Source organism: Eubalaena glacialis, chromosome 4 (genome assembly GCF_028564815.1).
Source record: "Eubalaena glacialis isolate mEubGla1 chromosome 4, mEubGla1.1.hap2.+ XY, whole genome shotgun sequence".
NCBI classification, from domain to species: Eukaryota; Metazoa; Chordata; class Mammalia; order Artiodactyla; family Balaenidae; genus Eubalaena; species Eubalaena glacialis.
This window is the reverse complement of record NC_083719.1, coordinates 128,097,189-128,111,522: the sequence shown is the minus strand read 5'-3', so window position 1 is coordinate 128,111,522 and position 14,334 is coordinate 128,097,189. Positions and strand designations below refer to the sequence as shown.

The window sequence follows — 14,334 nt, the reverse complement described above, 5'->3', positions numbered from 1 at the left end:
TGGGGCCCTGCTCAGAGCCTCCGTGAGGGTCATCCAGGGGCTGGGGGTCAGGCAACCTGGGTTTACATTCTCGTCCTGCCCCTCACTTGTCAGGAGACGTTGGGCAAGGCCTGGACCTTCTGTGAGCCTGTTTCTTCGTCTGTCACATGCACACCTCACCTGAGCCCTAGCTGCCGTGGAGAACTGTGGGATGACAGTAGACGTGAGCTGGTTTTACAAACTCCAGATGCCGAGTGAGGAAGCAGAGTGGGCCTAGGTAGAAACCAAAAAGCAAGGGCCCAAAGGTCTCCCTTCATTCCTTTTCTCTTCCTCTTCCTCTTCTCCCTTCCCCCCAGCGAGGGTGGCCCCATTGAGGAAGCACCACAGTAGGCTCAGCTGCTGCAGAAAGGCCTTTACTAGGCAGACAGGGGTGAGTCTAATGCCAGTGGGTCGGGGTGAGAGGAGAGGGCACATCCGTCAAAGGAGCGGGGGTGGCATCCCTGCCCAGGGGCCTCAGCCTGAATGCACTAAGGGCTGGCCCTTCAGACAGGCTCAAGGGAGGTCCGCCCACAAGGGCTTCGGGCCCCTCCTTCATGGAGATGCCACCCCTGACACGGGGAACATGGCCCTTGCTCTCACATCTGCCTTGGCTACTCTCAGGGAACACTGCGGGGCGGGGTAGGGGGCTTGGGAGGGCCCTCAGGAAGGAGGGAGGCTGTGTGATGGAGAGGAGGATGGTCGGGCAGTGTGGCAGACCCAGAAACTTCTGGGCACTTCAGGGGTGGTGTTTGGAGGCCGTGGGAGGTGCCGGCCCCAAGGGTTGAGGTCCAGGTTGAATCTAGAGCTGGTTTTTTCCTTTGGGCTCAGCAGGAAGTGAATTGTTGTCATTGGAACAGAGAACTGGAAAGAGGGGAGTTACTCTCCGGCACTCTCCACAGCACACAGCTGTTGCCACACACACGGTACACGTTCCTGGGTATTCGTGCAGCTCAGCCCATGTGGCCGGACACTTAAGTGTGTGCACACACCTGGTCACACACAGCTGTAGGCATGCGTGCAAACACCCATGTGCACAGCAGTACAGACACAATTGTATGCACACGTTCGTGTCAGGCTGAGGCCTTGTGTAGTCGTAAGGGGTCTAGTGTGGGAGTATGGTGTGGGTGGAGAAATGGATTCCTTCCTGAACGGAGTCTTCCCCAGCCCCTGCGTGGTGGACATGGGGTGGGGTGGGCCTCAGTTACTTCCCCTTGGCCTCCAGGGCGGCCCGGCGCCGCATGTAGGTCAGGATGTCCATCTTGACAGTGTTGACCGTGGTGCGGTGGTGCCAGCGCATGATGGGAGCACCATCTGGCCCCACCAGGAACTTCTCAAAGTTCCAGCGGATGTCATGGACCTTCATGGGATCCCAGAAGAGGCGGCCCGGTGAGCCCAGGAGCTCCGAGGTAGGAGGACAGGAGTTCTGGAGCAGAGACGAGAATAGAGTCAACCCTGCTTGGGACCCCTCCCACCCTCTTATCCCGCCTCCTTCCCAGGACTTCTTGGGGGAAGGAGAATAGCCTGGCACTGAGGAAAGAGCACCAGTTTGGGAGTTAGAAAACTGAATCCCAGAACCAGTTTTGGCTCTAGCAGATTGTGAGACCCTAATCTTGTCCCTTCTGGGGCCCATCTGTAAAATGGGCTGATGAGACCCTAGGGTTTGCAAAGCCCTCTAGTTGGAATAATAATCAGATGCCAAGAAATTCCCCAATAGCCCAGGAGCAGAGGAGGGTGGCACAGGCCTTGTCTTTATGTGGGCTGGAGCCAGGAGCGGCTGCAGCCTGGTCCAGAGCCAGCCTCAGCTGGGCAGAGAGGCTCTGAGAGAGGTGGCTGCGTACTCACCTTCAGGAATGTGTAGAACTTCTGTTCTTTCTCCCCGTTCACATCCCCTTTCTCAAAGAGCTGGAAATTGGGGACGAAGCCCCCACCTGGTCGGACATGCCTAAGAGCAATGTTTTTATGTGGGTCCCAGGGAAATGGGCACAGGGCTCAGAAATGAGAGGAAGGGACGGAACAGGGGAGGGACTGATGGGAGTCCGGATTTTATTCTACAGTGGGCAGTGGGAGCCAGTGAATATTGAATGGGCACAGGCATAATGTGGGTCTACAGTCTTTTTCCAGTCTGGTACCTTCTCAATAACCCCTGCCCTCCACCTGTACTCCCCTTCCCCCTCCCCGGTCATGTGCTCACAACCATCATCCCTGTCTCTGTTCCTCTCCTGGCCCCTCTTCCACTCGTTCCACTAAACGGGGTTCCTGGAAGGGGAGAGTAGTTCTTGGAGGCTGATAAATATCCATCATGAATAGGGGCCGGTGCAAGAGATGCCTAGAGGCTAGGCTGGGGCGCTTTCTCAGGACACTGAGTCAGCACTCACCTGAGAGTGGCTAGGATCTCCGAGTTCTCTCCTGGTTCCTGTTTTCCGAATTGGTTGCAGGGGAAGCCCAGAATGACCAGACCAAATGGTGCAAGTTCTTCCTGTAGTGCATTCAGTTCTGGGCCAGGGAGAGAGAGAGCAGAGAATGGGGTAGCCTGATGAGGAGCCCTCCCTCCTGTGTACCACTCCACCTGCTCACCCATTGTACAGCTGAAATCACTGAGGCCTGACAGGGGAAGGGACTTGCCCAAGATCATCCACTGAGTGTGGCAATGCTGGGATTCAAGTCCCATCCTATGGATTCCAATCTGGATAGGTTGGAGGTTTGGGAAAAAGAGAGCAATATGGTTCATCAAATGAGTAATCAGTCACCCACTGCCAAGGTCCAGTGTTTGCCAGGCAGAACATTCTAGGTCAGGTTGCCCTTGCCTCCTTCTCACACCCCACCCCACCCCCCAAAGCATTTTCTTGTGGGTGCTGTCAGATGCCTTTCGCCTGCCTGTTCCCTCAGGCTCTTAACTCTGACCCAGCTAAGGAGAAAGAAGGGAGGATACTGGGGATCATGAAACCTGGGTGCAACACCTGGTTCTGTCACTAACACCCGTACTCTGGGGACTCAGGCCAGTTGCCTGCTTTCCAGGGGCCACGAGAAGCACTAAGGCAGATGGGGCTGAGGACAGGTGAGGAATTCTCAGCAAGACAAAGCTATTATTTCTTACTCCAATGAAAGGACGCTCCAGGCACAAACCCAATCTCCTCCCTCCTCCTGCTTTTAGAGCAGTTGAGGTGCCCAGGGATGAAGGATAACTGAGAATCTTCTAGAACATGTTTGAAGGTGATCAGACCTCAGGCTTATATAATCATTTTCAAAGAACCATGGAACACAGTAGGAATAAGATACAGGGTTTGGAATCTCATGATCACCGTCACCCCTTCCCCCTTGCACGGGGAAAGCTCCTGTGATTGGAATGTGCCCAACTGGCAGAAACAGCCCCAAATAAAGCAGGGGAAGAGGGATGGGCTCTTACCAACGTACTGGCCCGTCAGGCCTCAGTAGCTGGCCACGTTGACAAAGAGGATGTATTTGCCAGCGTACTGCTTAAAGGGGATGTACTCCTCCCCGTCAATGGCGAGGGCGCCATACTCGTAGATGGTGCTGCTCAAGCCAGCATGGCAGTCCATCTGGAAGAGAAGACCAGCGCCGGGGAGCAGTTACAGCTGGAAGGGAACTTGGACTCCACCATTTCCAAGATAACAGGGAGAGGTGGAACTGATTGGCCCAAGTGGTCTTGACTTGCCCAAGACCACTCCAAGAATTAGAACCAGACTAGAAGTGAGGTCTCCTAATTCCTTGTACAAGACAATAATTTTGAAAGCACTTAATAAGCTGGTGGGTGCTATGGAAACTTGGAGAAATACTTACTTTGGTCATTACTTCTGCATCACATGTCAATTTATAAACAGTCACTGGGCAGGCTCTGAGGGAGACTCCCCCGATGCTGGTGTTGTGTTATTGGATGGGCTGGTGGAGATGGGGAGGCTATTGGAATGATGCAGGCAAGTCGTGATGAGACCCTGAACTAGACCATCGTGAAGGAAGAACTGAACAGAAATGAGGAAGCAGCAGTATGGACAGTGGTGATTTAGAGGCTCCCGATCTGGGGGGCTGGAAAACTGAGGCTGTTAGAAAATAGGGAAGTAGGATAGTAGCCAGGAATGGGGCAAGGCCTGCCATGAGGATTAAATGGGATGGTCAGGGTAAAGCCCCAGTGCCTGGCATAGATTCAATGTTCCCTGTGGGCGAGCAGCTGTGACGATGACCATTATACCTTCCTCTGCCCAAGCTGTTCCACGGTCAGCCTCCAGAACTAGTAGAGAGAGCGTTAAATGGGCTGCAAGTTGGGGAACCTGGATTCCATGATCAGCTCCGCCACTAACTCCCCGTGTGGTCTTGGACTAGCCCTTTCTCTTCTGTGGGCCTCAGTTTTCTCATTTATAAAATGAGAACCTTGAACTGGATCAGCTGTTCTCAACCACCATGGCTTGACAGCGTCACTCTCAGTGGGAGAGGAGGGCATGGATTACTGCCGGCAAGCGGGATGCTGCATTTACCCCACTCTACCCCATCTTACCTCTGCCATTTTTTGGTACAGACTACAAAAATCTGGGTCTACTCTTGAAAGAGTGTCATGGCATCACTACCATAATTAGCAGCTGGACGGGTAGTCCTGGCCTGGACATCTGAGAAGAGGTGAGAAGACAATAAACAAATCGAATGCAAACTAGCATTATAGACCAGAGAGACAGAGCCAGGTGGTTGGAGTTAGAGAAGCAAATTCACGCCCTCTCTTCCCACCAATCCTGGAAGACTTGCTGTTGCGGCCAGTTACACCTCTGCCCAACTGCGTGAAGAGAGCCATCTGGGCTGGCAGGGCGTGGCCCCAGGAGGGTGAAAAAAGCAGCCTCTGTCTTGAAGACTCCGTAGCCTGCTGAGCCAGGGGAGCTGGAACTCCCTCCACGCGGCCATTCCCGGACAGCTGTAAGCTCTCTTCTTGGCTCCGGTACAAATTCCCTGCTACACGTGAGTCTAATATTCCATGCCCCGTGACTTCTGGTGGCTGCTGGAGGCTGGCCTGAGACCTAAGCTTGACATTCCTTCAGCCCCTGGGCTTCGTGGGCCCCAGCTGGGGTCAGCTCCACCTCAAAATACAAACAGCCAGGGCACAACAAACACACCCTAGCTGGCCACAGAGGTCTAGCAGCCAGAAGGAAAGGCCTCCCGCCTGCCTCTTCACTCCACCCCGGTCTGAAAACAAACTGTGAAATGGGGAGAAAAAAAGCCAAGAGGTTGTCTAAATAATGGAAGCTTGTAAACAGCGGGAGGATCAGCTTCTGAAACCAGTTTCAGGGTGGGAATCTCCTCTCATTAGATTTGAGTCTTTGCTTGCTGTGTGGCCCTGGGCAAGTCACGTTCAGTCTGAGCCTGCATCTGCTGACGGGAGAGGATAATACCACCTGCCTCCCAAAATGGCTGTGAGAATTTACTAGCAGGTCAAAACTGTCTTGCAAGCCTCTTGGAAAGAAATCTGTACCCGCCCCCCGCCCCACCCACCCATCAAGGGATAGGGTAAAGGGCCCTGACGTTCCTACCTTATTGTGAAGAGGGCTTTGATGTTCCCCAGCCAGTATGAAGAAGATGATGTACTGGGCAGGGTGTTTACAGGAGAAGGGATGTGTGACAAAGCCTCCATCCTTTCTACTGGGCCAGTGAAGCCAGTGCTGTGAGTTCCGACCGAGAGGGGTCAGAGAGCGCCTATGGTGGGGGAAGCCATGGCCTGCATTCACCACTGAGCACACGCCCAGTCCTTATGGAAGCCCCCTCCCCTTTTCTGGGCCCATGGAGTCCCAGAACCCTGCACCTTAACCCGGATGTCAGAGGAGTTGTGGGTGGAGGTGGGGAGAGGGAGTGAGGGTGCCTCTATCCTCCCACAATTGCATAAGACAGGAGAGTTTCGATGGCTTGAGAGTTGGAGGGGGGACCCCGCCAGGACCCCAGCTGGCTAGGGTTGCTGGTCCTGTGTCTTTCTCCTCACCCATCTTACCACCCCCATCAGTGTGAAAGTGTGAGAGGAGAGCTGGATTGGGGGCAGGAGACCTGAGTTCTGGGCCTGGCTGGGTCTGATTCTGTGTGACGACTCCTGTCCCTTCTCTGGGGCTCCGGCTCCTCAGCTGTGAGGCAGGGTTAGATTCAGTGCTGTCTTGAGGACTCTTCAGCCCTGACTGTCAGCCAGTGGTTCCATGATTCTCTCTGCCTGGTTTAGTCACCTAGAAACCAGCGGTTACTAGGATCCCACGCACGTCAGCGGTTGTTATTCTCTCCAGCCTCTGCAAAGTCCTTTTGTAGAGGAAGGACAGGGAGGCTGGGCAGCCTTAAACTGGACTGGAGAGGGGACACAGCAAGGAAAGGAGGATTCCCTTTGTTACCCAGCCCCTCCCTTTGAATTGGGAGGAGGCAAACATCCCTTTGGGGCTCTCACCCTTTGTCCATCCCATTCTCCACCTACCCCTTGCCCCGTTGCTTGGCCCTGGAGTTGGGGTAGGATAAGTGGTTGAGTCCTAGAACCCAGGTCTATGACATTTCAGCTCTCTCAGGACCTGGAGGAGAAATAGGCATGCCCAGACTGTCATTAGCTAGCAAGTCCTAGCTGGTTGTATCTGATATGATCACACCTCACCCTAAGACTTTTCTAGACCATACCCATCCTGTTTTCTCTGAATCCATCTACTCCTCTCCAGAGTTCTACAGAGAACACATGGCTATGATGAATTATTCATGGGATCCATGTTCTTACCTCCAGCCTTCTTGAAGCAGGGCCAATCTTCCCTTCTCTGCTTCTCCCCAAACTGAGGTTATAGGACTGACTCCAAGATACTGCCCTACCCATGGTCTACCCTCACTTCTACTCCACACCCCAATGTTGAAATTCAGTACCATCCCTGCCCTGGAAAATACCTTCTGAGTTGGAGATTATGAACAGGACTGGATACAAAGCCAGAGGCTTAGAGGAAGTGGCCCCATAACCATCCAGTCTCAAGGCTGACTCCAAGCAGGGGCAGACTGATTGGAATTTAGACTGAGGACAGGACAGGGGATAGAAACAGACAGAAGGAACCTTGTGTTTGGAATGGGCTTCCTGAACAGTAGATACGATTTTGGAAACAGAATCATGGAGTCATAAGATCTTAGAACTAAGACCTGGAAGATTTGAGAAACACAGAAGTGCAAAGCTTCTTCTTCGGCTTATACAAGCGTTGTGTGTGTGTGTGTGTGTGTGTGTGTGTGTGTACTGGGATGCTGGAGACATAAATCTCTCTCTTTGGGTCTATGCCTGGCTTCTGCCTCCCCACCCTGGGGAAGAGGAGAGATCTACAGTGCCCACTTTGGCATATACTGTCCAAAGAGATAAGCATGTGTGGTCACCCCTGCTCCCGGCCTCAGCATCTCCACTCTAGCTAAGGGCCACACACTCTGCTGGGGATAGACTGAGGCTCAGGAGAATTCTGCCTCTCCTATCGAGCTGGCAGTCCCCAGCTTTCTCCAACTACTCGGTTTGCTCAGGCCAAGATGGGCAGTGGGTGGTGGGTAGTGAGGCTGCCCCCAAACAGCAGACACTTCGGAGAACAGCGTGTGGATTTTGCAGCTTCTCCAAGCATCCCCTCTGAAATCATCAGCCTCATTGTGCCCTGCCCTCCCACCTGCTACAGGTGGAGAAACTGAGGTCCACAAAGGAAAAGGGAGTCTAGTCAGCATCCTGGGCATTCTCTGCTGCCAGCTCAGAGCTCCTTCTGTCACACTCTGCGTCTTCTACCAGTATCCCAGAATTCTACCTGCATTTATGCTTGGGCTAGACGGGGACCACACAGCTGTGTGTTCCTTCCCTTTCACCTTGCCTGCCATTCTCCCTGGGAACCTCTGCAGCCAACCCAGACCCTGAGTCTCCAGGCCATTTTCTGTGCCCCGCACCCCCTTCAGGCCCCACTGGAGGGGAATATCTCAGAAACAGACGGTGGCTTGGAGGTAGCAAGGCGACCCGGAGGTAGCCGTGGGGATGAAAGTGTGGACCGGGAGAGAAGACCCTTCCTCCCTCATTCATTCTGCCCACCCGGGGCACCCAGGTCTCCAACAGATGGAACCGCGAAGAGTCTGACGACGGTCTGGGTATGCTGAAGAGGGAGGCAACGGGAGTTAGGGCGTCTCTCGCACCTAGGTGTCACCCTACTGGGGGGGGGGAGCCCGGGAAGAAGGGTGCCTCACCACCGAGAGATGGACACCTGCGGACCACGTTCGATCCCCCGGCCACCCATCCCCGAGGCTCACTCACCTTCGACTTCTCCTGTCCTCGGCTCGGCGGAACGAAGCCGGCCAGGAGCAGGGAGAGAAGGCAGGATGCCCGGAAGAGCCGGGCCATGGTGGGCTGGGGCCGCGTCTCGGACTCGCCGGGAGACGCTGTCTGTCTGATCCCGGGCCGCAGTCCGTCTGAGGTGTCGTCCGCTCTCATCCACCTTTCAAGCCCTCAGCGATGACCAATCCGCGGCCGGGCCGGAGTCCTTGTAGCCAATCGCAGGGCGTCTGGCATTTCAGGGGCGGACACAACTTACCCTCCGCTTCTCCCCCTTCCCAGGCCCTGGGCGACAGTGACATAAGCAAGTCTGGACAGAGAAATGGGAGCCAGCTCCTCGTGAACCCGTGAGGCGGGCCCCTCTTCTTTAGACTCTAAAGTGCTGGAAGAGGCAGGAACAATGTCCTCAGCACAGCCGGGGAAAGGGCTTTGAAAAGCGCCGAAGAGTTGATGGCACCCCCAAGGTGTTCCCTGTTCCCTCCTGCCTCCATTCTGGTTGAAGGGATATTAAGGACCTAAAATGTCAGCAAGATCTGAAGTGAGACTTCCAGGAACATTTATTTATTCTATGTAGGTTTAGTGCTTAAAAAGCAAAGAGTGAATGCCCTAGGATTTTGAATGCAGCCCTCTCCTGGGAAGAACATTGGGATTCCTCAGCTGGTTTGAGAGCAGAAAATACATTTGCTCCCTGTGTAGTCTTGAACATGTTGCTTTCCCTCTCTGGGCCTCAGTTTCCCCAACTGTGTAATGATGGGATTGGTTGATGCTCTCTAAGTCCCTTCTGGTTCTGGCTAGATGACTTGTTTCTAAAAATAAGTGACAGACCTAGACCAGGAGTCCCTTGAGAGTAGGGACCATAATCACCAGCTGGCACAGGGCCTAGAACACAACATGTGCTTAATATTTGCAGCATTAGTCAATCCATGACTTCATTTCTCTGCTTCAAGATGCTGATGATCAGTTCAGGGAGCTCTAGGTCTGTGCTGTCTAGGTATGATTCTCTCCACCGATAGGGGAATGCGTTGGGATCAGTGCTTCCCAAATCAGACTACCAGCCACCTGAGAAGATTTTCATACAGATTCCCAGGTCCCTCTTCAGAATCAGTGCATTAGAATCTCTAGCGGCAGAGGCTGAGGCTCCACCTTCAGACATGTTCCAAAGGTGATTCTGAGGCAGGTGATTCTCTGTCTTCTGATGGAGAAGTGCCTTGAGATACCATGCCTTTACTATGATTTAAGATAGTACTGTCCCCGTGGGAATTTGGAAGGTCTGTCTCAATCCCACATTCTCTGTGAAGCCTTCCTTACCTCAAACCACAGCCTGTTGAAATGAAGGGAGTGTTGAAGGCCAGGAATTCTTTAAATGAGTTAAAGCACAGAAGCATTTGAACAGTGGCTGACACAGAGTATGTAGTCAATAAATGCTATTTATTCAACCACCTCATTTTGCTGAAGCCTAGAGATGGGGAACAATTTACCCAAGTTCCCAAAGCAAACTGATGGCAGAGAGGGGACCAGAATCCAGGTCTAGACTCCATTCTTGGGCCCTGTTGACTTTGTTCTGGTGTCTCCTGAAGGTCATATTTAACCAAAGATACAAACATCTGCATACATATCAGTTTGTCAGAAATCCATTGTTCATTAGCATCAGCAGGCATCTAGGATCCCTCAAAATATGTGCCTAGCATCATGTCAACACGATGAAAGATGTCAAAAAGGTTTCTGGAAGTTACAATCCCTGCCTTCGAAGTGTGTCCAACAGAGCCAGGACGAGGGTAAGGCAAGTGCAGAGCTGGCACCCGCGAGCGAGTGCCTCCTTAAATGGTGCACCCTGAGTGCCTGACTTGCCTCACCCTAGTCCTAGCCTTGGTGTTTGGTTTCTCTGGGGGAGACAAGAAGGAGTCAGAGCCTGAGGCTTGCAGTGGGGCCACAGACAAGTTACTTTCTTTCTCTGGGCCTCAGTTGGTCAATCTGTTAGACAAGAGTCTTTGACAATCTCTCCATGGTGATCTCTGTGGCTCTACAGTTCCAAGGGTCTAAGGAAGACCTGTGCTGCACCAGACTCGGGAGTACTGATCTCATGGACGGTGGGCTGGGAGGTTGAGGGAGCATGGCCTGCCGTTGGGTTGGACCTTCATGCTGCAGACTACTTTCAAAGGAGGTCTGAGCCTCAGTACAAAGATCATGAAGACAAGGTTGAAAACAACACTTGCCAGTCTTTTCACCATCAGCCTTTCTAGCACATTTGGTTGATTTGTTCCCAGGAACCCTATGTTTTGAAAGATGTTATTCTCCACCAGGATGTTTTCCCTTGCCCTCAGGTTAAAGTCCAAATTCCTTAGCGCTTCAGACAGTATCCTCCAAATCCAGCCGTTTCCGCATCTTTTGCCACACTCCTCTTATTCTCTCTACCCAGCTGTACTGGACTGTTCTCCAGTTCTTCCAACATGCCATTCTCTCTCACCTCCAGGTCTTGTCTATGTTGTTGAGTTCTATGTTGTTCCATGTTCTCTCTCTTTTACTGGTTCTCTCCTACCATTTTCAGGTTTCAACATCATGTCAACACCATGGAAAGAGTTTTATTCAGGTCCCCTTGCTTTATTCTATTATAGTTCCTAGAGTATTTGACATTTTCTACATCAAGCCTTTGTTGTACTTTACCATCATTTCTTGTTTGTCTGTTTTCTACAACAAATCATAAGGTCCACAAAGGCTTCATTCTCACCACTTTGCAGAGGGCTTAATACACAGTAGATGCTCAGTAACTATCTATTAAATAAACAAATGCCAAATAAAACACTATTTGGCAAATGGAATAAGCAGAGCTTCAGGTCAGCATGTGCTATCAAGTTTGAGCCCACGAAACTGGTCTGATTCCAGCTGCTAGTAAGATTTGAGATGTGTGAGCTTGTCAGAGGAGAGTAGATGATTTCATTTGGGTTTCAGGAAAGGAAGGGTGGAGACAGATACTCTAGAGGAATCATAAGCCAGTTTTGTTTCCAGCCTGAGAACATGCCCTACTGCATCCCAGATAAGTGGGCACCCAGTACCTCTTCACTCTCTCTTTTTTAGACATATTTGGGGAGCTCCCTATCTACCTGCTTGGTGGGTGGATGGGGACTGTAGATGATTAAAAGGAGCTTTTTAAAAAAGTGCTGATGCTCTGCATCTTCGAGGAAGATAGAACATGAGTTAATAAATAAGAAGGGCAGTAAAAAGTGAAAACAATGGAAGCCAGCCCTATCGGTGCTGAGTAAGCACTGAACTCAGTGACGGAGTCAGCCAGCCCAACTGATGGGTCCAGATGGCGGTGGCAGAAGGGAGGCCCAGCCCCACCACTTCAGTGCCAACTCAAATGGTGGCCCTGTTTTGCAATCAAGACAGGATTGCAGAACCTAGGTGGGGCCCTGAGGCTGCTGGTTTCCTAAATAATTGGCAGGTGCTGTCTTAGAGCTAGCCAGGGGACAGGAAAAGAGGTGGCTAGAGGCTTTGCTTTTCAAACCAGTGCCTTCCAAACTCTGGGCCTAAGTTTCCTCATCTATGAAATAAAGAGTTGGACATGTTGACCTCAAAGGCCAACCTTTTGGATAATAAGAGGAGCAGCCAGCATTCACCCAACATCCTATATGTACCAGGTACTGCCTTAGATTTATTAACTTTTGGAAAAATCCCTGTAACTTCATGAGGTAGCTAACATTATTATCCCCATTTTAGAGATGAAGAAACTAACACATAGGTTAAGTCACTTCGCTTAAGGTCATGCAGCTGGTAGGTGGCAAAACCAGGATTCTGACCCAGATGTCCTGTTTCCAGAGTCATTATCTGTAAGCCTGTGCTGTTCAACATGGCAGCCAATAGCTGGGTGTGGCTTGTGAGCACTTGGAATGTGGCTAGTCCAAACTGAGATGTGCTGTGAATGTAAAATACACACTGGTTTTTGAAGACTTAGTAAGAAAAAAAGAATGTAAAAATATCTCAATAAATTTTTATATCATTACGTGTTGAAACGTTAATATTTTTATATATTGGATTAAAGAAACTATATTCTTGAAATTAATTTCACCTCTTTCTTTTTACTTTGTAAAATGTGACCAATAGAAAAATTTAATTACATACACAACTGACATCATATTTCTATTGGATCGTGCTGGGTTTAAGCTGTATATTCATAAAACATTGTTATAGGATTATAGTTGTCTCTGTGAAATCTAGGCTTATCCCCTGTCTGAGGTCCCCAAGACCACCTCCCGGTTCAATGATTTGCTATCATCATTCACAGCACTCAGCATATAATCATACTCACACTATGATTTATTACAGCAATAGGTTACAGAACAAATCAACCAAGGGAAAAGGTGCATGAGACAAAGACTGGGTGACATCAGGCACAAGCTTCCAAGAGGCATCTCCCAGTTGAGTCACACAGGCTGTACTTAATTCCTCTAGCAATAAAGTGTGACAACACATGTAAAGTATCCACCAGGGAGGCCCATTAGACTCAGTGCTCAGTTTTTATTGGGGGCTGGCCACGTAGGCATCCTCTGCCTAGCATGTACCAAGATGCCAGACTCCCAGAAGGAAAGCAGGAATTCAGCACAAGCCACATTGTTTGTCCAAATAGTTTAGGCATAGTGAGCCACTCTTATCAGTTCTGGGAATGGTGGAAATCCTCCTGAAATCAAAGTCGCCTAACATTAACCCAGGGCCAATTGTGCAAGCAGATCTTTCTAAGCATAGCAACCTCAGCCTTGCATGTTAACTCTTTTCCTCAGATCTTGCAATTAAACTTCAGCAGGACCTGGCCTGGCAAATACTAGGTTTATTGAATTTCCCTGAAATGGAGTTAATGACTCTCACTTCGTCTAATGCCCACTTCATTGGAGGGAGAATTATAAAAAAGGGGAAGAGTCCCTAGAAACTATCTCATTCAACCCTCTCATTTGAGAGGCTGAGGTTCCAAGAGGCTGAGTGATTTGTCCAGGGACCCACAGCAAAGACAGGGATCTGCAAGAGTCACACCTATGCTGGATACAATTCCAAGCTTTCAGACACAATGTCCCTTCCCTTCTCTTGGAACCTAAAACGTGTACCCTTTTCCCCGTTTCTTAGTAGTAGGGAGCCCTACCTATGTCTCTGCTGGCCTCATTTTTCCTGCCCTCCATCCTCTGTATGTTGTTGTTTGGCTGGGAGACTACTGTGCTGGAGTAGCAATAATGACCTTCATAGACAGTCACTAAACAGTGGACAACCCATATTCTACTTCCTCTGGTTAACTGACAATGCACAAAACCAATGAGGACTAGTGGGAACTAGTAAACTCTAGAGTAGGACAACCAGAGGGAGTGGGTAGCCCATCACCCCTCCTCCCTCACGTCTCTCAACATGACCGCAGATAACAAATGGCCAGGTCTGGTCCACATCATTGTCACCCCTTCCCCAACTCAGAGGTTCATATCAAGGGTATACTTGAGAAAGTTTTGGACTGAGAGTCTGGAGTCCTGATCCTATCTCCATAGGTGCCATAGGCTAGTCCCCTCTCTCTGAGCCCTGACATCCCCAACTCTGAAACAAAGAAGTTAGAATTCTGAGGTTTTGTCCATCCTAGTCAGTCTCTGACTGTGCAGTGTCTCATGAACTGACCCCAGGAAGGAGTCCCTGAGGACAAATGGAGTGGTGGCCTGGAGAATCTGCCTAGTCGGGTTGGGTTACAGGGTGAGGGTGGGCTGTGGGTAAACCATGCTGTCTCCTCCTTTGTGGCTACCATCACTGTCACCCTCAAGCAGTTATTGTGAGTTTTAGATGAGCCAGGACACTTAGTTCAGAGTCTGCCTGTTACCACCCCCATCCACATTCCCTGTATGATGAAGAGGTTGGGCCTGATGTCTCTGGGTCCCTAAACTTGTTCAGATGCACTCTACCGCCACCTGGCTGGGTAACTTCTGCTAAAGTAGATTTACCTTTCTGGGGCTTGACCTTCCCTAGCTGTTAAGTGGGGTCAATAATTTCTGCCCTGACTGCTCTGTAAGCTTTTTAGGAGGCTC

The 14,334-nt window shown here is 50.8% G+C and overlaps 1 protein-coding gene across 3 annotated transcripts; it reads right to left on the bottom strand.

Annotated features, from left to right (window-relative positions):
• Positions 1-376: 376 nt before the first annotated feature.
• GPX3 (glutathione peroxidase 3) lies at positions 377-8,443 on the bottom strand. 3 transcript variants are annotated; one of them, XM_061189885.1, is made up of 6 exons: positions 6,049-6,263; positions 5,544-5,706; positions 3,422-3,575; positions 2,394-2,511; positions 1,861-1,960; positions 377-1,441 (listed from the first exon to the last, which is right to left on the bottom strand). In XM_061189885.1, exons 3-6 carry the CDS (start codon positions 3,573-3,575, stop codon positions 1,220-1,222), a joined length of 594 nt encoding a protein of 197 aa, XP_061045868.1. In that variant the 5' UTR covers positions 5,544-5,706; positions 6,049-6,263; the 3' UTR covers positions 377-1,219. The 3 variants fall into 3 exon arrangements, with proteins under 3 accessions (XP_061045868.1, XP_061045866.1, XP_061045867.1); XM_061189883.1 differs by lacking the exons at positions 5,544-5,706; positions 6,049-6,263 and adding an exon at positions 8,276-8,443; XM_061189884.1 differs by lacking the exons at positions 5,544-5,706; positions 6,049-6,263 and adding an exon at positions 4,526-4,616.
• Positions 8,444-14,334: the final 5,891 nt, after the last annotated feature.